Source organism: Carassius carassius, chromosome 11 (assembly GCF_963082965.1).
Source record: "Carassius carassius chromosome 11, fCarCar2.1, whole genome shotgun sequence".
NCBI lineage: Eukaryota > Metazoa > Chordata > Actinopteri > Cypriniformes > Cyprinidae > Carassius > Carassius carassius.
Window position 1 is genome coordinate 28,022,793 of NC_081765.1, and position 24,895 is coordinate 28,047,687.

Sequence of the window (24,895 nt, forward strand, 5' to 3'; positions counted from 1 at the left end):
TGAGAATTACATAAATATTAGTTTTCAAAAAGTTTGCTGCTAAACTGCTTTTAGATCTTTGTTTCAGTTGTTTCTGTGATGTACCGAAATATAATTACAAGCACTTCATACGTTTCAAAGGCTTTTATCGACAATTACATGACATATATGCAAAGAGTCAGTATTTGCAGTGTTGGCCCTTCTTTTTCAGGACCTCTGCAATTCGACTTGGCATGCTCTCAATCAACTTCTGGGCCAAATCCTGACTGATAGCAACCCATTCTTTCATAATCACTTCTTGGAGTTTGTCAGATTTAGTGGGTTTTTGTTTGTCCACCCGCCTCTCGAGGATTGACCACAAGTTCTCAATGGGATTAAGATCTGGGGAGTTTCCAGGCAGGCCATGGACCCAAAATTCAACATTCTGGTCCCCGAGCCACTTAGTTATCACTTTTGCCTTATGGCACGGTGCTCCATCGTGCTGGAAAATGCATTGTTCTTCACCAAACTGTTGTTGGATTGTTGGAAGAAGTTGCTGTTGGAGGGTGTTTTGGTACCATTCTTAATTCATGGCTGTGTTTTTGGGCAGAATTGTGAGTGAGCCCAGTCCCTTGGATGAGAAGCAACCCCACACATGAATGGTGTCAGGATGCTTTACTGTTGGCATGACACAGGACTGATGATAGCGCTCACCTTTTCTTCCCCGGACAAGCCTTTTTCCAGATGCCCCAAACAATTGGAAAGGGGCTTCATCGGAGAATATGACTTGGCCCCAGTCCTCAGCAGTCCATTCACTATACTTTCTGCAGAAAATCAATCTGTCCCTGATGTTTTTTTTTGGAGAGAAGTTGCCTCTTTGTTGCCCTTCTTGACACCAGGCCATCTTCCAAAAGTCTTCGCCTCACTGTGCGTGCAGATGCGCTCACACCTGCCTGCTGCCATTCCTGAGCAAGCTCTGCACTGGTGGCACACCGATCCCGCAGCTGAATCCTCTTTAGGAGACGATCCTGGTGCTTGCTGGACTTTCTTGGACGCCCTGAAGCCTTCTTTTACAAGAATTGAACCTCTTTCCTTGAAGTTCTTGATGATCCTATAAATTGTTGATTTAGGTGCAATCTTAGTAGCCACAATATCCTTGCCTGTGAAGCCATTTTTATGCAACGCAATGATGGCTGCACGCGTTTCTTTGCAGGTCACCATGGTTAACAATGGAAGAACAATGATTTCAAGCATCACCCTCCTTTTAACATGTCAAGTCTGCCATTCTAACCCAATCAGCCTGACATAATGATCTCCAGCCTTGTGCTCGTCAACATTCTCACCTGAGTTAACAAGACTATTACTGAAATGATCTCAGCAGGTCCTTTAATGACAGCAATGAAATGCAGTGGAAAGGTTTTTTTGGGATTAAGTTCATTTTCATGGCAAAGAAGGACTATGCAATTCATCTGATCACTCTTCATAACATTCTGGAGTATATGCAAATTGCTACTATAAAAACTTAAGCAGCAACTTTTCCAATTTCCAATATTTATGTAATTCTCAAAACTTTTGGCCATGACTGTACATACCGTTTTTTTTTTTTTTTAGTAAAAATATAAAAATCTCCTATTAGTGTGGTCATCATTTGGATTAGATTGATAATATATTTTTATCATCACAGGGACAAATATAAGACAACAAAGTACATTACACATGAAATCTAAAAAAAAGAGCTGAATATTTACACTTAATTCCACTGTGAACAGTAGTTGCGCAAACTAAAATACTGTAAAGTACAAAGACCCGGCCAGTAATACTTATATATGTCCATTTAACATTAAATGAAGGTAGCAAAATGTTTTTCAGTGTAAATTCTAGGAGAGATGCCTTTTCTCCACCCTTCAGAGATGAGCAGTGAATTATGGGTAAAAAAGGTCCAAGTCAGCCATGTGACAGCTGTTGCTATATCCAAGTTTATTTATTTCTTTTTTTAAAGCGGCATACTGCCACATTCAGTGACATCAGGCAAAGGGATTCTCTGGTTTTAAGGTGCTGTTGTCAATGTCATGGCAGTTTTTGCCATTCAAGTGTTCCGTGTTGCCGTCGATGCTGTAACAGCCCAGGACCTCTGTAATGGAGGACGCCGTGTACGACGCAGACCTCAGAGCATCAGACTGTATGATGTTGCTTCCGAACTGTATGCGATACTGATTCCAGTGCCTTCTCAAAACCGCTTGGACCTGAGGAAGTTATGGGTAGATGATCTGCTCAGTCAACGGAAATCACTAATAATGCAGCATAAATAATCCATTTCTTCTCTAAAATAGTAACATTTCAGGGAGGGTGTAGTAACCAAAATCATAGTTCATTTAATCATTGTTCAAAGTTGTTGTTTTTTTTTAAATATTAATAACAAAATATAATATTTGTAGTTACAAAAAAAAAAAACTAAAACCATGAAACACTCAAAATTCAAAAAAATTTGAACCGAAATAAACTAGATAAAAAGTTGCCATAGTAACATTTCTCTTTTATTTTTACTTGCTCCTAAAATGGTACTAAAGTAACTAAAACAGAAACTGAAATAAAAATAAAGAAAAACTATACAGACAATAAAAAACAAATACTAAAATAAATAAAATAAAATAAAAATAAAAATAAATTATTGCTCTAATAGTATCTCAGTGATACTAAAATAACAAGGGATGTTGCTTAACATTATGGTAATGTATATTTTTGTATATTGTAATTTAAACAATTACATTACAAATGTACATCATCTAATTTGATTATTTTCTCTGGAACACAAACCAAGTGATAGAAGTAGAGTTTATAAATGACAAATTAAGTCTGCCATCACTGCCAAAAAAAGTACTGCAAAAAACAAAGCTGAATAAATAAGATTTCTGTTGGTGTATGGTTTATTATTGATAGGACAATATTTGGCCGAGATACAACTGTTTGAAAATCTAGAATCTGAGGGTGCAAAAAAAATTAAATATTGAGAAAATCGCCTTTAAAGTTGGAGATTCTGTACTTGCTGTTTAAATCCTAAAAACATTGGCAGATGTCCACATGTACCAATACCAGATGCTTTACTCAAAGGGAACCTGTACAAATCATTTTGCTTTTGCATTGAGCTGTTTTAAAAGCAACCGGCAATTCATAATTCCTTGCAGATAAACAGGAAATTTTTCATTTTAACTGGGTAAACACTTACCTCTCCGTTGAAAAAGCAGAAGATTGTGGCCACCAACAGTCCCTTAAAAATAAAATCAGAAATGCACATCAGCAGTAAATCAGCATAAACCGCTATCTTGCACTGCTAAACTATAATTTCCTATATTGCAACCTCTTCACTAATCATTTCTTGGATAGCGTTGAGTACTGTTCTCCCTTGTGTTTTGACACATTTTTGCAGAGCGAGTGCTCTTGATGTCCACAGAGAGTCATCTGGGATGACACGTCTGTTTTGTTGCATTATTCATTGTGCCGATTCAGCATGGTCTAGCAGTACCAGCTGTCCAAGGCTTCTCACTTTGCTGTTTTCATCACAACAAAGTATAAATGATTATTTTCTTGCTGCTGAACACCTACCCATCTCAAAATAAGTGTTCAAGAGTCAGACTTTTAGGAGGCAAGTGACCTGAACCTAACAATCGCTAATGTAAATAAATAGTTCACCTCAAAAAAACTTTCTGCAGTGTGTTATTTGCAGCTTTTTTAAGTTTAACTCAATTGAGATCAAGAATATCTGTGAATAATCACTTACAATGGAAAATACCAGAGTGAAAACTCTTCTTTTGTTTACCACAGAAAAATAAATAAATAAATAAATAACAGCATAGCATTTTGGAACAATATAAGGGTGAGTAATTAAAAGCAGGAATTCAAAAGGGACAAGTTTCCCACTCTGGCTAATATCTACAGAGCTGCAAGATGTTGTCATTTGGTTTACAAGCTTTTTAAGTCACTAATGACAAAGTAAACTTAATTATAGGCTGTTGAGCTTCTGCCAGTCAAAGAGACAAAGAGATTGGGAAATCGTATCTTTTAGTAATAATAAATGTACCCATGGTCAAAATCAAGCACTCCACAAGCGGAAAATACAAACATACAGAGTAAACAGTGGAAAAAATATTCAGCAAGTCATTTATTATGCTTCAGCAAATATTTAAAGTCAGCAACTAAAACATAACATAAATTTTTTTTTAATGATATTCTGACCATTTCTGATATAAGTAGCATGAAACATAAACCATCAACTAAAGAAAGCATCTTTTTGTTTGAATGATTTTTGATTCTGTGAAAAATTAAAATAATCTCAGATGTTTATCTAGGATGCCTAAAATTTCTGAACTCCAGTGACAACAAGTATAGCAAGGTCCAAAATACCATTAGAGATTTTTTTTGTGATTTTTTTATTTATTTTTCATAATATATACTGTATAACAATTTAAGTGAGAAGTTGTTTCAGAATTATTTATTTACTTTATTATTATTTTTTTTAGTGTATTAATGCTAAAAAATTCTGCTTTGCCATCACAGGGAGAAATTACATTTTATAATATATTTCAATAGAAAGCAGTTATTTGCAGTTGTAATGATATTTCACAATATTACTGTTTTTCCTGCATTTTTGTTAATTTTTGTTTTGTTTGTTTTGTTCATAAATGCAGCCTAGATGAGGAAAGGAAAGGAAGTGAAGTGACGTGTACCCAAGTTTAGTGACCCATATTCGAAATTTGTGCTCTGCATTGAATCCATCCAGGTGCACACACACAGCAGTGAGTTGTGAACACACACACACACACACACACACACACACACCCAGAGCAGCAGGCAGCCATTTTGGCTGCCCGGGAAGCAGGGGTTCGGTGCCCTGCTCAAGGGTCTCACCTCAATCATGGTATTGAGGGTGGAAGAGAACGCTGTAAATTTACCTACAAGTAAATCTTTAGGTCACGACTAAAACATTGTAACAGACCCATTTCAAATCTATAGTCATACTGACCCCAAACGTTTGAATGTATTGTATATTTAAAAAAATTGCAATGTACAATATACATAATGCAGTATACATTTTGCATCATTAATTGATTTATTGAAATTATATTTTAGGCATTGGAAGAAAAGTTAATTTGGAGCACTGAATGTATCAGTAAGATTCTAGGATGAGAGTGACCATAAACAAATTTGTCTGCTTTTTACCTGATAGTGCATTAGGATATGCATGATGTAGTCGTAGATTTCAGCAGAAACGCGCCCCCCAGGTTTGTATGGGAGGAGAACGAACTGGATGCCCAGCAGTGGAACCAGAATGAGCGTGGCACGGACAGCTTTCATATACAGACTAGACTCTGCTTGATGCGTCACTTTCAGTTTGGTGATGAGGACTCGTACGATGTTTAGCAGAAAGAACAAGTTCACCTGGAAGGACAGGCAAGATGAATGACAAACGCAAAACAAAAAGATCCCAGCTGGCTGGCAGAGGTCAGAAGAGTTTCTGTGAAATGTTCAGTAAAAATAGCTTCAAATAGCTTTAGGATCAAGTCAAGTCACAATCTATATAGTGCTTTATAGCTTTACAGTGTTAAAGGGAAAATAGTGTGTTGATTATGCAGGAGGAAAGTAGTAAACATCCTGATACATATAAACATTGTGCTCTGCTACTCAAACAAATTCAGATGGGCAAATACAAACTTCTGGATGTAATTTGCACAACAAATACAAAAAGATCATAATTAATGTTGCATAATTAATTGTTTTGGAAACAAAAAGGACAAAACCATTCAGCTGTCTTACCAGCAGTGCTGCACAGATAGGGCCATGAATAATATATAGCAGAGAAGTACTTGAGCTGATCCAACAACTGCGGATTAGGAAAGAAAGGATTAGCCAAACATTTGATATGGGTCCTAACAGGAGTGTTATTTTGTACAATAATTGCTTTACTTCACATGGATTTAGGTAAGGAACGTGATTTCCTTTTTTTTGTGTTGCTTATAAGAGTACAAATTAGAAAAACTGTAATCTCCTACATTAGCAATAATAATTACAAATTCAACTTAAAGCTACAGAACAAGTATACTCACTTATCATTGTAGTAATGACTTCTGGCTACTGCATGTATTGTAGCAGGTATAAGTGGGAAACCTGTGAGATTGAAAGAGGTTAGATTTTATTTATGAAGTAAATGCTGTGAATAAATTGCATTGATTTATTGGAAAACTCACCCCATCCAAGAAGGTAGTACCACATTAAGTGCTGTTTTTCAGCAAAAACTGCCACAACAATGAGTGTGTGCAAATAAATCCCTTCACAAAGCATCCAGAAGTAGTTGCATACAAAGATGTACAGATGGATAAACTGGGATACTTTGCAGCTGATCTAAACCGAAGCAACATGGACATTTAATGATGATTAGCACAGCAGATTGGTGACATCCTGTAATGCTTTTAAATGATCAAAGAAAAATGAAAATACTGTCATCATTCATTCCCCCTTTTGTTCCATAACTGGTTAGTCTGCTGCATTGTATGGCAATAATATATGCAAAATTATTTCCCCAAAATTTTCATTGTGATTTCCACAGGAAAAATAAATAAATAAAAAATCATATAGGAAGTAGTTGCAACTTTATCTCACAGTTCTGAATTTTCTTGCAATTCTGAGTTTATATTTCATAATTCTGCCTTTATTTTCCTCACAATCAGAATTGTCCTACAATACTCCATCTCAATTTCTATTCTCTTTTTGGTGAACTAAGTTACTGTCCATACACACTACTTACTGGGTTTTCCTGAACCACGTCTTGGTTGTTTGCCACTGCTGTTAACCAAATGCTAGTAATGATGGAGTTTAATACAAATGACAAGAAAAGGTTTTTATGAAGGGTAATTCTCTGGCAGCTCAAACTCCTATAAGCACAGAAAAGACAACAAATTGATAATTGTGATAAACCATTAAAACATGAACACAGTAGTTTAAGAGACATTTGGACTTACTTGAAATGAAAGAATATGCCTAGCGAGATGAACAAAGAGGTTAAAGAGAGCCCATGACCTATTAGCGCCAAGTAGAACAAATTCATTGCGGTCTGCAATCACCCAAACAATAGAGTCATGAAGTGTTTATTCTGCAAGCGAATTCAAATATGTTTATATTCATCTCAAGTGTTTATAGTGTTCATGCTCATACCCTGCGTCCTTCATTAGTGAGCAAATTACATCTGGTGAAATTTGTCCATGTGCGGTTACTCTCAGGATGCAAGAACCACTGTCCACTTTCTGTACATATTTTGGTTACCATTTCTGCAAAGAACCAGAATTAAATCCAAACGTGCTACTAAGAGAAGCATCAATATGGATTCCAGAGACATAGGGAACAGCTTCATTTGTTATAGTAGGTCTTATAAACATTTTAATAGCCATTTAGCCTATGAATTTAGCATGATTTCACAGTGAGGGGTAATAGAGTGAAAAAACTGACAATGACGTATTAGACAGGTGAGTGGAAAGCACTTACACTGGACCTTATCTAGGTGAAAATAACCTTATACTGAACTCTGATATTCACCTGTAGGGTCAAAGTCCTGGAAATAGTCAGGACACTGCTGCTCAGAGGTGACGCCGGCCTCTGTGTCGTCCCAACACAACCATCCATCCCAGGTCCTGTTGCACACCGGGCCTGCTAGATACAAGAGGAAAAAAAAAGCCCAAAACATTTATTGGTTTCTATGGCGGCTGGGGAACTGTAACTTCCTTTTATTTTCATTTACCACTATTAGTTCTATCAGCCCGTCCCAAAACCTAGTACCCCATGAGCTATTGATAGCTTTCAGTCAGTCACGTGACCGGCTCGAAGCAAAACATCCATAGAACTGCAGCACAATGACAAACGTTTTAAAAACACTTAATGTGGCTTAATATATTGAAAAAAAGTAATATTAAAAGATCAAATTCAGCTATATTGATGATGCGTAGTTTATAGGGGTGTGACGAGGCACTTATTCCACAAGACGAGACGAGACACGAGATTGGGTTCATGAAAACTTTTTTAATAAAAAAGTATATATAATAAACATGATTAATGTATTAAGTTTTGGAACAGCTAATGTTTCACAGCTGTCCTGCCACCCAGTGGGGCCAAATGCACTCGGTCTAACAGAATGAATATGAGCCACCTGAGACTTTGTGTGTTCTTGCTTTACTAATCAGACAGGATGACAAAAACTTCTGTCACAGTTTGCAATATATACTCTATGAGGGGCTTATTGAAAATCAAATTTAATTACCATTGTTATATATCATACATTTTGCACAACACATTTGAGCTACAGTGCTTTAACATGTTTTTACATTGAAATTATACATATCAGCTGATTGTCAGGACACATAATAATATAACTTAGTCTTGTAAAAACTCTAATACAGGCACAGTATGTAATGTGTCTACCTATTTTGTCTTGACTGTTGTCCTTCACAATCTTCTGATAGCACTCAAACTGTGCCGTCACAATCTTGTTCCTGGTAACACCGATGTCATGGTACACATTTTGAGGATGTTGTTGCTGACTTTCGTTTACCTCAGGACTGGCTAGAACAATAAACTACAAACAACAGGCACATTAGACAAGTAATGTCTGAGAACAGGTTAATTTAAATCAAGCTTCTTTCCTTAGATGTTCCTTTGGTAATGTGATTTGTTTTTTTATATGTCTTTATAGCTTTATATCTAGTTAAACTAAAAAGGTGTTGCCTTTGCAACTAGCTGTAAAAAGTTATATTTTATTTCAGTCAGCGCTTATTTTAAGTAACTAAAATGTATATTATGGTTTTAATTTTAGTTTCACTTTTAATTTTACTTACTATAATAACCCTGCTCCGAACATGTAAACTCATTTACTCACTAGTTCGCTTTTACAGCCTCTCAAACATATTCTTGTCAAAAGCTCTGTAATGGTGACATTAATTTGTGGAGATTATCATGATGAACAAAATGCATATGAATCATGGACTTTTATTGGTCACAGATCTTATTTATGCAATAATACAAAAGCCAATGAAAAAATCCTTTTGGGTTTTTTAGTAGATGGAACCAGGGTGATGTTAATTTCAGGGTTGGCCTAAAAAAATACATTATCACTGCAACACTCAGTATTTTAAAACTAGACATCTTATAAATGTTTATAAAAATGAGGCAAAAAATCGTTCACCTCCGTGACAGATCCCAGCAGAAAGAGACAGATCACCCAGCAGCTAGTTGTCATCTTCACTGGCATTTCCAATGACCCACGATCGATCTGCAAGGAAGGTATAAATGTCAATAAAACACTGTGCACAGTTCTAAGGGATCTTATGCTGTTATTGACACAAACAAAAGTACCTGTCTTCTTTTCTAGCCTATTGCAAACATAGACCCACACCCGCCATGAATAAACATACAGACACACATGCACATAATACAAATTCGTAGTATTTGAACAACAACTCCCTGATGGTTAATTCAGTTCTTAAAGCACTTATCAAGATAGGCTGAAACAATATAACCGTGTTAATGCAAATGAATCATAAATAATCATGTTTTGAATCAGTTCACTTAAATAGACTGTTTGAACTGATTCACATCATATGCCCTGCATGTGTCTAATGGGGTAAACAAGTCTTATGACAAATCCTCAACTTAACTGACAAATAAAATCATTGTAGTATTCAGTTTTGCTCAACTATATCACCAGCGAAACCATTGTAAATACAGCTTGAATATTCACTACTTATCACTAGAATGGTTATTTTTCACAGTTTGTGATTCTAGCTAGGTCAGGCACACACTTTAACCTAGATTTTGCAGTTTCTTTAAATCCCAGTGGTTTAGTCAATGAGGGACCCTCATACGCAATAGTAAATATTGTGTAAAAATGGTGAAGAAACATTCTCAGAAATTACTAAATGATGTCCCTTGATTGCTGACTTGGAAGTTATGGCAGGTCTTCAGGTCTGTTTGGACTTATGCTACTCATATTGGGTCACACTCTTGCAGGAGTGAAGGGAAAGCAAAGGAGGGTATTGCAAATTTGGGACAGACGATGAAAGGCAGTCATAATGTTACCCAAAATGCAACATATCATGAAACAGCACTGGCTGATCCCAAGGACCACTGCTTGTAGCTGCATCATTGGCTGCAGCTGAAATAATGGTGTTTACTTTTCCATTTGAGGGAATAAACGCAAGTTAGAGTCTTTGTGAGCCATTCTGCAGGCTGGTCGTGCTGATATCTGTCCTCTACTGGTATCTGCACTATTTTATCTTCCGTTGATCGTAGTACTTGAACAAATAGCAGTATTTTTCCCTTGTTGATGAAACCTCTGAGTACAAGCACATGGGATTTTCTTTTTGCTCTTGTGCCGACAAAGACATACAAAATATGTCAAAATACCTGCCTTGGAAAGTATGCTCGAAGAAACTGTCAGTTATTTCTTAAGTGAAAATAAACAGTTGAGGGAAAAAATGGGATGTGTATTATATTGGATGCGTTCATCGTTTCTTAATGTGACCGCGCCTAATTTAGCTACTGGCTGCTGTAATGTTAATCCAAGAAAATGAAAGAAAATCACTCACTGCTCTTGACTGAATTACTTTGTAGTTTTAACAAGAATTAATGCACAGTCAAACCAAAAATTATTCAGACACCAGATATATTTTTGATTTTGATATATTTGACTAGTAGGTACAGGACACTATAATACATTTATGTAAGTGAGTATAGCAAAATTAAGTGAACTGACATATTATACCCAAAGAATATTCATACAGTGAACTACTAGTGAAATTGTAAAAAAATTGTATATCAAAAATTATTCAGCGCCTTATAAAGCACAATGTATTGCTTATGTGTTGTTTTTTTTCTGAATTGCTAATGCAACCTTTTCACACCACAGTCTGAACAAAATTAAGAATTGCTTGGTAATTGTTCAAAAAAGTATTGATGGTAGTGTAAATATTGTCATAATAACAGTTAAGTTATTATGTCTTACTAAGTCTGTAGTTTTGGTTGATTGTAATCCATTACATTTCTATCAAAGTTATGACATTATCAAGACAAATTTGTTCTGACACAGTTTAACTCTAAGTTCTTGTCATATTTTAGAACCATTTTACAAGTGATAGCAAATAAACTGTAATAATGTGAGAAATGTTGAAGGTGTCTGAATAAATTTTGGTTTGATTGTATATTTCATTTTTACATTGAAGACTATCCAGTGCTATTTTACATTTAATTATTCAGTTTCTGTACCTTGACACCTACAAACTTGAAAAAAAAAAAAACTTAAACATTGTGTAAATAGCACAAATAAATAAATAAGAACGAACATACAAATTAAACAATTTCAAACAGGGCCCATTGGTACAACCTTCACCGGGGCCCCGCTGACCTCAGCTACGGCCCTGGGTGCAGAAGCAGCACGGACTCATACTCATTGTGCTTTCACACAGGACGCGTTTGCAGTCCGCTACTCGGTACGTAAACGATCGATCACCTGGAACGCACTGACAGACCGCAACCGTGTGAATGCTGGAATCAGTTAACATGGGTGCGTAAAAAAATACGAAACGCATACGCACTGCAGACGGAGTATGTGTGAAACATGCGTAAGGTTGTTTGCACCTTGTGCAATGTGGAATTCATTTACAGCTTTTTCAAGCAGTTTGTGATGCATTTTGGAAACAGGAGGTGAGCCCCTGGTCTAATGCACCACCTGGGTTGAGAAACCCATTCTAAAAGACTTACATTTAGTCATTATTTTATTTGGGTAGCACACCTATTCTGAATGTTTTCGGCAGAATTCAAATGAGCCATTTTAATCTAGATTAATCTAGATTAATTCCAAGATTACAGTGAGATTAATCTAGATTTAAAAAATTAATCTATGCCCACCTCTAATATATATATATATATATATATATATATATATATATATAGGATTAATATGATAGGATTAGGGATGTAAAATATAGTCATGCAGAATATGTGTTTTATAAGTACTAATAAACACCCAATATGTTAATAGGCAGTGGTGGAAAGAGTACTGTACATTTGTTCTTAAGTACAAGTACTGTTACATTGCTGAAATAATACCAAAGTCCCTTTGGAGGCAATTCATGTCACTCGGCGGACATCTTTGAAACATTCTCGGGCATGCAAGTGCAGCTCCTATCACTTTGTATGGGGAGACATTAAATTACTAAATTTAGGATTAAATTTCATATTTGAAGTCACCAATGAAATCTGACAACAGCTGTGTCATAAATGTAGTTTCTTTTGCTCAAATAGCTTTATAAAAAACATATTTTTTTTTTAATATGGCTGCGCAGCCATATTGAGTGTCACATTTTTCCCCATTCAAAACAATATTAATGACATGTCTTTGATAATACTAGATTACAAGTAAAAGTACTTGTGTCAAAACAGTAAGTAAAAGTACAAATTAGTCTTCTCGAAAACTACTCAGAGTACTAGTTACTTTTTAGCTTGCGATATTTTATGATTTACCCCAAAATATTAATTCATATCAAAGATCTACTGTATGTGGACAATAGCTCCTTTGAAAAAAACCCACTTTTATCTTATTGACAAATTACATGAAATTGGTGGTCACGATACAGGAATTCGTAACTTAAAAAATATCAATACCCATGAATTGCAAGTTGCAACTGACTTCAGTGTTGTGATGTATTTCCAAGTTAGACAGAATTTTTAATAAAGGACAGGGTTTTATTGTGATGCATCTCCACTCCTCTTCTTGCTCATAGCAGATTCAGTTGGATAGGAGTGGTTAAGAATATCTGCTTGTTACGTCTGACATCACGCTTCACTGCTTCTGGGTCCTAACGCTACTGTCTGTAGCCTATGTGTGTGCATTACAGTGCAGCAGCGAATTAGATTAGAATGGTGATTAATTTACCTGTACAATAAGCGGTTTAAAATGTGCATTCTCAAAAACAAAAACGAGGGAACAAATTATTAATATCGTCGCTGTTGGGTGGAAACCTCCTATGTCCACATTTTGTAAATTTCATATTTTTTCACAAATCCATGCTATTGGTCAGTCCCCACGTAGGTATGTAATTTTACAAATTATTAACCAATCTAAAGTCTTAAAAATAGTTTGAAAGCAAATCCCGTAACTCCATTGGACACTTCAACTGTCTGAGAAGTCTCGTAACTCCACCTCTTCTTCACACCGCGGGAGCTTCGCAGCATAATCAAGACTGAGAGTCGTAACGAATCCTCATCGAACAGCACGTCTTCTGAGGTAAATATCCTCAAAACAATGGTTATTCATGATTCAGTTATATGAATTATATAATAACAGTTTATATATATATATATATATATATATATATATATTATATATAACAGTTTTATCTCAAAGTAATGGTAGTGCTGAGATGTCATGTATCGTTTCTGAGGATGCTAGATTTTTCTTTCTGCTAGGTCTAGCATTGGACGGTAGCTAACAAGACAATCCACTGCAATGCAGACTAAACCCTGTGCATTGCAGATAAACAGGATTGTATCTTACAATGTCAAGGCATTAAAAAAAAATTACATGACATTGAGCCAAGTACGGTGACCTTTACTCAGAATTTGTGCTCTGCATTTAACCCATCCAAAGTTAACACACACAACATGAACAAACACCCAGAGCAGTGGGCAGCCATTTATGCTGGCACCCAGGGAGCAGTTGGGGGTTCGGTGCCTTGCTCAATGGCACCTAAGTCGTGGTATTGCTGGCCCGAGACTCGAACCAACAACCCTAGGGTTAGGAGTCAAACTCTCTAACCACTAGGCCTTGACTTCCCCAAACTGATGTATTTCAAATATCTACTTAATACTAGGCTTATTATGCATGTGCATTGAAGTTTTAAAATGTATCTAATATAATACTTGAATTAAATTGGATGTTTTGGATACCACCATTAAATTATTTTTAATGATTATTTTACTGATTAAGTTCAACTGTTAGGCCTACTTATAGACTATGCCTCTCTTGGCACTGTGCATGTAAAACACCCCAAGTAGCAAGGTTTTTATTTATGGGAGAAAAAAAGGCTGTCTGCTGGTGCCAAGTAAGCCTCTTTGGATACAATAACGAGTGAAAATAGTTAGGTTATATACATGCTTCGGTGCAGAAGGAAGAACGTGAGCCTCTGTAAATTGGCGAGCAGATTAGGCAAATGACCGCCTATGAGACATCTTAATCAGCTCATCGTTTTTTTTGTATTGCATCTCTTATAGCTCTCAAAACTTTAAAATAGAGTTTAGGAAGACGTATGTAACCACGGTCGTTAGCTTTGGTTAACTATTGAAGCCTTTTCTCTTGTCAAAAGGTTAAACTTGATCGTCAATTTTGCGTGCAGATTAATTTCCGCCTATTAGACAGTTTATCGTTTTATTTTGTTATTGCATCATTCATAGCTCTAACGTTTAAAATAGAGTTAACCCTTAAAGACCTAGAACATTTTTGGGCGCCTGACACACCTGCACTTTTCTTTGTTTTTCAGACCTATTCTAGCAGTCAGCATCAAGTGCCATATATCATTATAAACAGGAGGACTTACATTTTAAGTTTAACTAATTCAAAGTCTCAATTTTACTTTCGTTTTCTCAAAGAATGAATGAAATTACAGAATTTTAAGAAAAATGCAAGCAACAGTTGGGTGTTTTTTACTGTGTACTCAAACAGAAACTCCTAAAGTTTGGATATTTTTCTTTAGAAAGTTGTCTCTGGGTGTTTTACACTTCCAGATAAAATTTTGTTTAGATATATCATTCCCCAAGCAAATTATAGCCATTTATTACAATATTGTTATCTGCGTTTTTAAGTTAAAAAACAGGCCTATTTTGTTAACTAACAATAGAGATGTGTCCAAAAACATTTTAATGAGTAAAGAACATGGAAAGAGTGTTATTTGATAAGAAAACCAAACAAAAAAAGTTTTTTTCTTCTTCTGAGAAATATATTTTTAATCTGATTATGAACCATAAACAAACTATGCAGCATAGGCTATAGTAAAACAAATGCACAAATTGTCTTCAACAATACAGTGCAAAAACAGTGCAAATGATTCACAAACTACACAAAATGAGTGAGAAATATTCAGAGTGCAACAGAAAAAACAGTTCAAACTATCTTTTTGAACTATATATTTTGTATAATTATCTAATTATAATAGACTTAATATAAATGAGAGATCCGATGGCTATAATATGAGTCAGAATCGATTTTACGGGAACACCGCCTAGCGACTCAAGACATAAATTCCAGTGTTTTTCAGATATGTACCACTGTTTCATCCTTGGTTTTGATTTATTTTATGTCAAAGTTCTCGGTCGTGTGTTTTTTTTGTGCTTTTTCAGAGAGTTTTCTCATGCAAATGTGTTAGTTTGTGTTTGTATCCATGCACTCGCGACAGACTTCACTTTGTGATCGTTCATATTTCAAAAGCAATATGTTAAGTATATGTTCAAATGACTACTTATTGGTGGAATATGGTACAGTTTGAACCAATCTGGGCTCTGGGGTGGGACTACGCGTCAACAATAATTTCTGTTTGGCTCAGAGGAACGAAAGCATTGGTTTCTTCTGACGAATCAATGTTGTCAAAATGCGCTGATGTAATCACGTACACTACAGCGCCTCTGAATATCCAAATGAGATAAATAGGATAATCTCTGCTTTACATCACTTTTTAAAGCATTCAGATTGGATTAGCGGTTCAAAAGTTATTAAACATTAAAAAACAACAGTTATTTTTATATTATTTTTATATCGGTCTTTGAGGGTTAAGGAAGATGTATGCTCGTAAAGCCTTGTCTCTTGTCAAAAGGCTCAAAACGACCGCAGACTCTCATGAACACTGCTGGCAGCAGCGACATCTGTCCGTACCATTCTTATCAATGATGGCGTAAACTCGTATCTCCCTGCTCCCAAGTCATAAAACTTGTATCTCCAAAAAAACATGATTTTGGGGAAATGTTGTGTTAATGTTGGTATACAACAGTATATGATAGCAAAATAAGGTATAATAGCAACTTTAACAATACAATGTTGAATAACTGAAAAAATATGCTGTTTTTTTAATTTCCTGAAAAATAATGATTTTGGAGATACGATGATTCCCCCCGACAGCGACAATATGTGAGCACATATAAAGTCATCAGAATTGATTCTTTACTTGTATCCACAATATTTTCCCGTATGTCACTAGTACTATAGTGAACATGTTGACCTTCTTTAACTTTTACTCTGATCAAAATACATTTGTATTGTTGTCACTGCAGAAGTTAAATCTTTCATGTGCCACATCAAGAGGAGAACAATTCAGAATAAGCAGGAAATAATCGAGGCTAAGCGCACGCACTCCTCTGAGTAATGACCAATCGTCTCAATCCTTACTTAGCCAACAAATGGAAATCCAATAATGCTTCCTTTGATAAAACTTGTTGGGGGCATTACTCATTAGTAAAAATGACACTCTTTCCTGCAAACAGGCAATCTGATAAATTGCTAAGCGTTCCCGACTATTTCGCTTGTGTGTAACCTTATTATAGTTGCAATCGATAAACAAAAAAGGTCAATTTGTTAGTCAGGCAATCTCCCTTTATACCTCATTGGGTAAAATGTGTGGTGCAGCAGACCAGGTATCATACATGTATTGATCACATGCAATGTCTTATATTTATATGAAAAAAATTTTTTTTTTATAAAAAATATATATAATGACACAGGACTGTAAGGAATTTTTCTTTCTGCTTATCGTGCTATTGTTTTGAATGCAGCTGAAGCTTGTAAGGTTACACATGAGTGAAATAACTTTCTTTTTTGTAGCTTGCAACTCTTATGTATTTTTGCAGAATTTCTGGAAAAAGACCTCTTAGATGTTTAAAAAAAGGCAGCAGCTGTCTTTGGACCAGACATTCCCAGCTGTAATCTGTCACCTGATTTGCACATAACAGCCCAAATCCCTCAGGGCCAGTTCACTCCTTTACACACTCACTCCACCCCTTTGTTTTGTCAAGGCACCTCAAACCCTCAAATGATCCTTTCTTGTCTTTCCACTCTTGATGATTTTTTTGTCTTTGTTTTTTTTTTGGGGGGGGGGGTTGCAGCTGAAATGTATTAGCTGAACATGAAAATGAAGCAAACATTGCCTCACAGCTTGCCTTGGGCACAACCAGATGTTGAACTTTACAAAGCAAATCATAATGAAGTCATGCAGATGCTTGAGAACACGACTGGCGATGCTGTCAGACAGAAATCTGCTCTGAATTGCTTTATAAGGCCTAAGTAGGAGGGTGGGTTGTAGAACAGGCCTTTAGAAAATAGCAAGCTTTTACTTTCTCTGATCCCTGTGCCCTTCCACACCCCTACACAACTCTCCGTTACATGTGCAACAACACATATGATGGTATCAATTGTTCTGCTTTGTAGGCAGTCATGGCTGTGATGCCTATAACAGGTACATTTTTTTTCGTAATAATTTTTTTGTATGTCTTGTACCATCTCTGTCCAGCAGTATGAATAATCATGGCCAAACATGTCGCTGATGACACAGTGAATGGCATGGTAGCATTTTTAAAAATGGACCCTAAGAAGCCTATTGTTGTATTGCTATTCAAACTATTTTAAATTGTACACCTTTCAAAAGTTTTTAATTTTTTTCAAAAGTTTTTAATAAAGTTTAATTTTTTTATGTTGTTGAAAGATGACTCTTATTTTCACCAAAGCTGCATTTATTTGTATAAAAAATACAATACATTTTTTGTATTTATTTTAAAATAATAATTTTCAGCAAACATCCATTTTTATGCCACAAACCACCTGTTGAGAACCACCGTAGACACGCTTGTCAAATTAGTTTTTTATTAAATAAACATAATACGGTTATTTTAATGTCAATTTATGATGGTTTCAACAAAAGCAGCTAATGCAGTGACAATATGAGGGATTATGTAAACCTGAGCATCAGGTTTGTCTAGATAGCTGCAGGATATTACAAAAGAGGGTGTGAAAACATACACTGTAACACAAGCTGAGGAATATACCAGCACTTTAACTTAAAATAGAGCCAGAGAGTATGAAAGGCAGCATATAAAAAGTAGAGGATAAAGTAGAAAAGTATGAATGTTTAATTCAGACTGAAAGCTACACCAGCATCTGCCAAATCAGGTCAGCAAACTGCTATTATGAAACACAGCAGATAGCAACCTGGACAAATCTCTGAATGTTAATGCTCAGTAATGTGAACCACCCTTTCCTGCCTAGTACAGCTGAATATGCAGAAGGGCGACCATTACCCTGTAGTGTGGCTACAGATACAAACAGCCCAAGGAGAACAGAAATAAAACAGGGTGGCAAAGCCGGTCATATATAGTTACAGAAATACACATTTAAAAATAAAGCCATCGCAAGCTGCTCCAGAATAACAGCTGCAGAGTAAATACACATTTAAAGCTATCATGGGGCTCAAATCGTAATCCGTCCCCAAATTGTTTCCCCTGTTTGTCATAACTTGCTCCCTGTTTGACAAAATGTTTAAATTCATGCACAGCATTGCTTGCAGAATTTCTTTGAATTGGATGCTGAACAACTCAGAAAATGCATGTAAATAAAATGGTATCTGCTGACACGATTCAAATATTCAAGTGTTTAGCTGACAGCATATTCTAACTTTTAGTGCGTAAGATTGGCAAAGAAATTCCTTTGAAAATATATATGCTAAAAACGCATTTGTGCATTATTCAAAGAATGTAACACAGATGCCCATATGCAAGCTAATCATGTAGCTGCTCTTGCAAAGAATGTATTTTTGTTTGAAGGAATAGTTCACCCAAAAAATAAAATTTGCTTAAAATGTACTCACCCTCAGGCCATCCAAGTTGTCGATTAATTTATTTCTTCATCTGAACAGATTTGGAGAAATGTATTAATACATCACTTGCTCACCAGTGGGTCTTCTGCAGTAAATGGGTACCGTCAGAATGGCAGTCCAGAGAGCTGATAAAAACATCACAATAAACCACAAGTAATCCACATGACTCCAGTCCATCGATTAATATAAAAAGATGTGTGTTTGTCAGAAAGAAATCCATCATTAAGGTTTTTAACTTTAAACTTTTTTTTCATGCTTCTGGCTAAACTGCCAGTCCATAATCCATAATAACGTTTCCTCCGGTGAAAAAGTCATCTCTTGTTGTTTTGCACATCAAAATCCACCAACATATTTGTTTAGAACTGTTTTCACTCATAAAGAGGGCTGGATCTGTGCATATTTTTTTTCCTGATTCATACATGACTATCACAAGCAATGTTATGGATAGGGCTCATATTTTAGCCAGAACAGCAATGGTTTAAATTTGGAAAAAGTCTTGATGTTGAACCTGTTTATTACAAACACACAGCTTTTCACTTCACAATACATTAACTAATGGCCTGGAGTCAGTTGATTATTGTGATGTTTCTATCAGCTGTTTGAACTCTTTATTCTGACAGTACCCATTCACTGCAGAGGATCCTTTGGTGAGCAAGTGATGTAATGCTACTGTACATCTCTCCAAATCCGTTTCTTATGGAGAAACACTGATTTACATTTTGCAAGGCCTTAGGGTACGTAAATGTTCTTTAAAAACTATGTTTTTGGTGAAATATTCCTTTAATAAAGCATTCACCAAATCTGAATTAAATAAATAAATAATAAAAAAATATTAACAAATTAAAAATTTTAATTCATACAAATATGTAAATTCCCCCAGTGCATTTCAGCACATTTAGCATCTGGTTGAGTTGTGTAAAAAGTAAATGTTCTTACTTTGGTCAGTTGGATGCTAAACAACTCAACAAAATGCATGTAAATAAAATGGTATCAGCTGGCATGATTCAGATATTCAAGTGTTTAGTTGGCAGCATATTGTAACTTGTAGTGTTTTTATGGATGCTAAAAATAGTTACCTTTAGTTTACATATAAAGCAAAGATGCTCATAGTAGCTCTTGCAATGATTCATTTAATTTTTATTTAATTTTATTTTTTAATGAAGCATCAAGGGCTAAAACGACTGATTTGAAACTATTGTGTTCACAGAAGACTGTATCCAAAGACATCCTGCTGTGTATATACAGCTAGTTCTGTGTCTAGCATGTAAAACCTCTTCCCCTGCAGGCCATAACCCAGGACCAGAAGAGTTCTGCCTCTGCAGGCCACCAGTCTGCGCTCCCAGGATTCCTCTGAGCTATGAAAATAAAACTCGGAACCTGATCACATTCACTCCTATTTTTAAACCTGCAGACCTTTAGCCTGTACTCTCCAGGACTAGAAAAGGCATGTGCAAGGTCCTGAACTTGAACTGCAGGCGACTTTGCTGCTTACAGGAGAGAGCTGTGTTAGTGGTTTAGCACAAAAGGTTCGGTCCGATTAGATATGCAACTCAGGTAACACTTTCAGCAAGTTTCGTGAGGAGTAAACAAGAGCAAGCGATTAAGGGGAAGAGAGGAGAAAGTTCAAATTAGAAGAGTAAGTTCCAGTTCCACAACTTCCACTTGGTGCTCCTAAATCATTCCGTGAAAAATTGTTTGGCAGACACATGATGACCCAAGAATGACCCACTTGGAAGTGGGTCGGCTCTGATTTATCCACATATGTCACTTCCCAGGATCCCCTACACTCATGGTGGCAGAAGCCAATAAATCTTAAAGCCGCTGTCAGTCAACGGCAGATTGTTTTGTGTATATCAGCTTTAAACATTCTGAAGCTCTGTTTATATTTCCACTGTCCAGCAACCCACACACGCCCTTCGGCTCTAGGGTCCATTTTTAAAAATGCTACCATGCCATTCACTCTGTGTCATCAGCGACATGTTTGGCCATGATTATTCATACTGCAGGATAGACCCGGCTGCCACTATCCATAGGAATAATCATATAAAGCTGTTATTTGTAGTCATGTTTATAATGAACTGTTCCTGATATCTAGAGTGGAGGATGGCCAATAGTGGATGAAAGGCCAATGTACAATTGGGTCCAAGTGTCTGAGAAAATGGAATACTTCTTAGACATTTTACTTCTTTTTTAAATGTATTAATTAAAAGATTTCTATATATTTTTTTACATTATTCAAATTAATAATTTCAATGCAAATTATATTATGTGAAAGATTAAAGTGGAAACTCAAAGTGGTCTCCGAGTGGACCTCACTGTAAATATTTTATGATACCAAATAAGATTTTCACAAAATCCCTGAACGTTTATTTGACAGAATATTGACTCAAAACTGCTAAAAATACATGGGAAATTTATTTGGGCAGTAGACAGACACATTTTTTTAAGCCGTCTGCTCAACAAGGCTACATTTATTTGATAAAAAAATCCATCCAAGTAATACTGTGAAATATTATTATGATTTAAAGGAACTGTTTTCTATTTTAGTATATTTTAAAATGCCATTTATTAACTTTTTTTTTAATTTTATGAACTTTTAGAAGCAATTTCACATGATCCTTTAGAAATCATTCTAATATGCAAATTTGGTGCTTAATTATTAATAATGGTTCTTTCTTTTTGTCAATGTTGAATACAGTTTTTTTGTGGAAACCTTGATACATTTTGTTGCAATGTGCTTTTATGAATAGACAGTTCAAGCAGCAAATATTTTATCACTTTTTGATCAATTTAACTCATCTTTGCATTTGTCTTTCTTTTTCTTTCGTTCTTTCATTCTATTTTTTGATTTTTATTTATTTATTTTATTGTTATTTAGTTTTTATTTGCTTACCCCCAACTTGTAACTGAATGGTAGTGTATCATGGTTTCCACAAAAACATGAAGCAACATACAGTACATCGGTCTAACTAGTGTATACAGGAGACAGATATTTTATAAGGTTATACCTAAAGCAACAAGCATCTCATCTCAATAAAGCAATGTGATAATACTGACTAGTGAATGAAATTGATGTGATGGAAAGAACAGCTTGATAGCAGGTTGTGCTTGCCGCATTTCAATGACATAAAACCTAATGAATCTGGAGAGAGGAAATTAAACGGTCCTATTAGCCCGACAATTTAACACCTGAAACAAGGCAACGAATCTCTGACTGTAATAAATCTTTATTTTTTTTGCATCATTTCAAAGCATCTAATCATCAACTCTGACATTGCTGCTAATAAAAAATGGAAGACGTATCATGGCCTGTCTTGCGGTGGTGAAAACATTTACTTTGCAAATGCTCAGGGTTGTTTTGAGCTCACATGTATCTAATTATGACCTGTGTGCACAAATTCTATTAATCCAACCAGTGGGACTGTAGGCTTTTACACTGAGGACAGGATTGTGATAGCTATGTTTGCAGTAAAACATTCTGGCATAGTTTACTTTCTGCTCTCCATGTTTCCATGACGGAGTTAAGGGGTGAACTATGGTAATGGCAGCTTTGTTCCAATGACTTTAAATCCTCCTTGAAAGCAGCACTCAACCCTGACAAGCACATGCTTTGTGGCTCTGCATTGAGATCCACATAAAAGGCTCTCAAACAGTTAGGCTAAATAATTGATTCCCTTTTAAAAACACAATCTATGCTCTTTAACATATTCTGTGTGAGGATTAATTGGCTTTTCGTGATCTAAGTAACAAATCCTCTTTCGTTAGGTCTGTTTGCCAGCTAGCAATCCCTAGAAACAAACTTTTAATTTTGCAACTGATGCAGCTGAATCTATAGAAAAATTGTTCATACCTCAGCACTATGTGTAAAGTCTGATTATTAAAATAAGCAATATTAGAGAGTGCTTGTCTATGCAAAACTCACCACCATGATTCTAGGATATTATGGTGTTTAACAGAGCTTTGCTATGCCTTTGCTAAGGTGTTCTGAGTGGTTTTACCATGTTTCTGTGCCCTTACTGTCTGGTAGTGTGGTCAGGTTGGTCTATGATAGTGCATGACTCAAGGTATTATAGCATAAACTGTGCATTAATTATGCTCCATAATTGAATCTTTACATTTGGAAGTTTAAGATCCCAAATCGTAAGTATGAGCTATAATAATTGATGTTTGCATTTGCAATTATTTGAGATTAGAGTGCCAAGCAACAGGAATAACACAATTTCACATGAAAGATCTTCAGAAGATATTACACATCAAACAGTGTCATTGCATTATATGAGTGAAATCTATAAAAAATCATTTGAGCAATCTTTCTTTCATCGGCTTCACACAGTATTTCATGTATAAGTGGCTGATTATGTATCCATGTGTGAAAAAAACACACATACCAAGACTATCTGTTGGCTAATTATCACATTTTTTCCTCCTTGGAGAGATTGTCAGACCCCAGTCAGGTTAGGTGTCAACAGACCTTGGTGTTATGATACTGTTTTTTATCTTCTCAGTTCCTGGCAGTGATGTAGAATGTAAGGTTTTGGAATAATAAAGAAGTACAACAGTAAGAGCTACAGTTCTTAGACTGAATGGAAAATAAATATATTTAGAGGTCCCCAAAATAATTACTAGCAAATTCAGTTTAGGTTTGACAAATTTTATATGAAAGAATGCACTTTCTTTACAGATTAGTAAAAATAAATAAATAAATAAATATGACAAATATAATTACTATAAAAAAAAATCTGGCACTACTGATCCAAATTCAAACTTTAAGTGGATTTAGACATAATGTGTGATATTTAGTTTCCAGATGTATGACTGTAATGACATTTGTCACTTTTTGTGGAAAACGTTCAGTTAGTATTGTATTTGCGAAGTAATCTGAAGAAACAGATTGTCATTTAAAAAGCAAAATATTTTTTGTTGTTGTTCTTTGTTTGTTTGTTTTTTTTAAGAACGAGTTTTCACTATGCTATCTATGCTTGACATGATGGTAATGACAACATATAGGGTTCGATCGTTCTCTGTTATAAAATATTGCAGTTTGTACATACAAATTAAAATAATTATCAATTTGTAAGTGCAATCAAGTTTTGATCATTCTACACACATGGACAAATGTGATCTCACTCACAAATCGCATCAGCGGAGTTAAGAAATTACGGGAACACAAGAGCCAAACTGCCCATTATGACGTTTCAGAAATTTGGCTTTAATATCATCAACAGTCTAATAGACAAAATGGAAAAAAAAAAAAAAAAAAATTATTATTATAACATGACACGAAGTCTGTTTGACTGCAGCTGCACTTAGTAAATTATTGTATGTCTATAAATAATTCACTAGTAGTTCATTTATACCAAGCGAATCCTTACCTGTGGATTAAATCCAAGGTGTTCTGGAGATGTTCTGGTAAAAACGAACGCGCAAGTCTTGTAATTTAAAAACACAAACAGTCATTACTTTGCTTCGCGACGTCACGATGGCATGAAACAATGTAACAATATCAGAGGTCGAGATGAAAGAGCGCGCGAGACGCGCTGCGTGTGAATGACGACGGCTGTCAGGCTGAAAGATATTCAGTGTAGTAGCTTCCTGTTACATCATCAATGCTTATCCCCGCCTCAATGGCGCACAGGAGCTTCCTTACACTGTTTGCGTTATTTAAAAGATAAGGGTTGTCCTTGTTACTAGTAGTTAGTAATATTAATGAACAAATCCACTTACTGAAGGGTTGACGTTAGGATTAAGGGGTTCGGTTCATAATTATTTGCTTGTAATTATGTGTAATTTACTGTTATTACTAATTACTACACACACACTCTCTCTCTCTCTCTCTTTCTCTCTCTCTCTCACACACACATAATATATATATAAAATTGTTGTAATGTTGTTGTGATGTTCTATTTTAAAGTTGTATGACTATTTGTGAACGGGATATTTGTGGTCACAGAAATTACTTTAGATTGGTGGGTTAAACAACATTCTTATTTTTAAAA

At 35.5% G+C, this 24,895-nt stretch overlaps 2 protein-coding genes across 3 annotated transcripts in view; one reads left to right on the top strand and one right to left on the bottom strand.

The window, feature by feature from the left end:
- LOC132153142 (PTB domain-containing engulfment adapter protein 1-like) overlaps positions 1 to 24,895 on the top strand; it is a 212,261-nt gene that overhangs the window by 43,124 nt on the left and 144,242 nt on the right. The window lies entirely within an intron of this gene.
- On the bottom strand, positions 1,592 to 24,463 carry LOC132153140 (calcitonin gene-related peptide type 1 receptor-like). Of its 2 annotated transcripts, none has more exons than XM_059562433.1 (13): positions 24,272 to 24,463; positions 9,179 to 9,265; positions 8,419 to 8,572; positions 7,540 to 7,650; positions 7,162 to 7,274; positions 6,969 to 7,060; positions 6,755 to 6,881; positions 6,198 to 6,351; positions 6,057 to 6,117; positions 5,767 to 5,833; positions 5,173 to 5,391; positions 3,182 to 3,223; positions 1,592 to 2,201 (listed from the first exon to the last, which is right to left on the bottom strand). In XM_059562433.1, exons 2-13 carry the CDS (start codon positions 9,242 to 9,244, stop codon positions 1,983 to 1,985), a joined length of 1,425 nt encoding a protein of 474 aa, XP_059418416.1. In that variant the 5' UTR covers positions 9,245 to 9,265; positions 24,272 to 24,463; the 3' UTR covers positions 1,592 to 1,982. The 2 variants fall into 2 exon arrangements, with proteins under 2 accessions (XP_059418416.1, XP_059418414.1); XM_059562431.1 differs by having other exon boundaries at positions 7,540 to 7,653.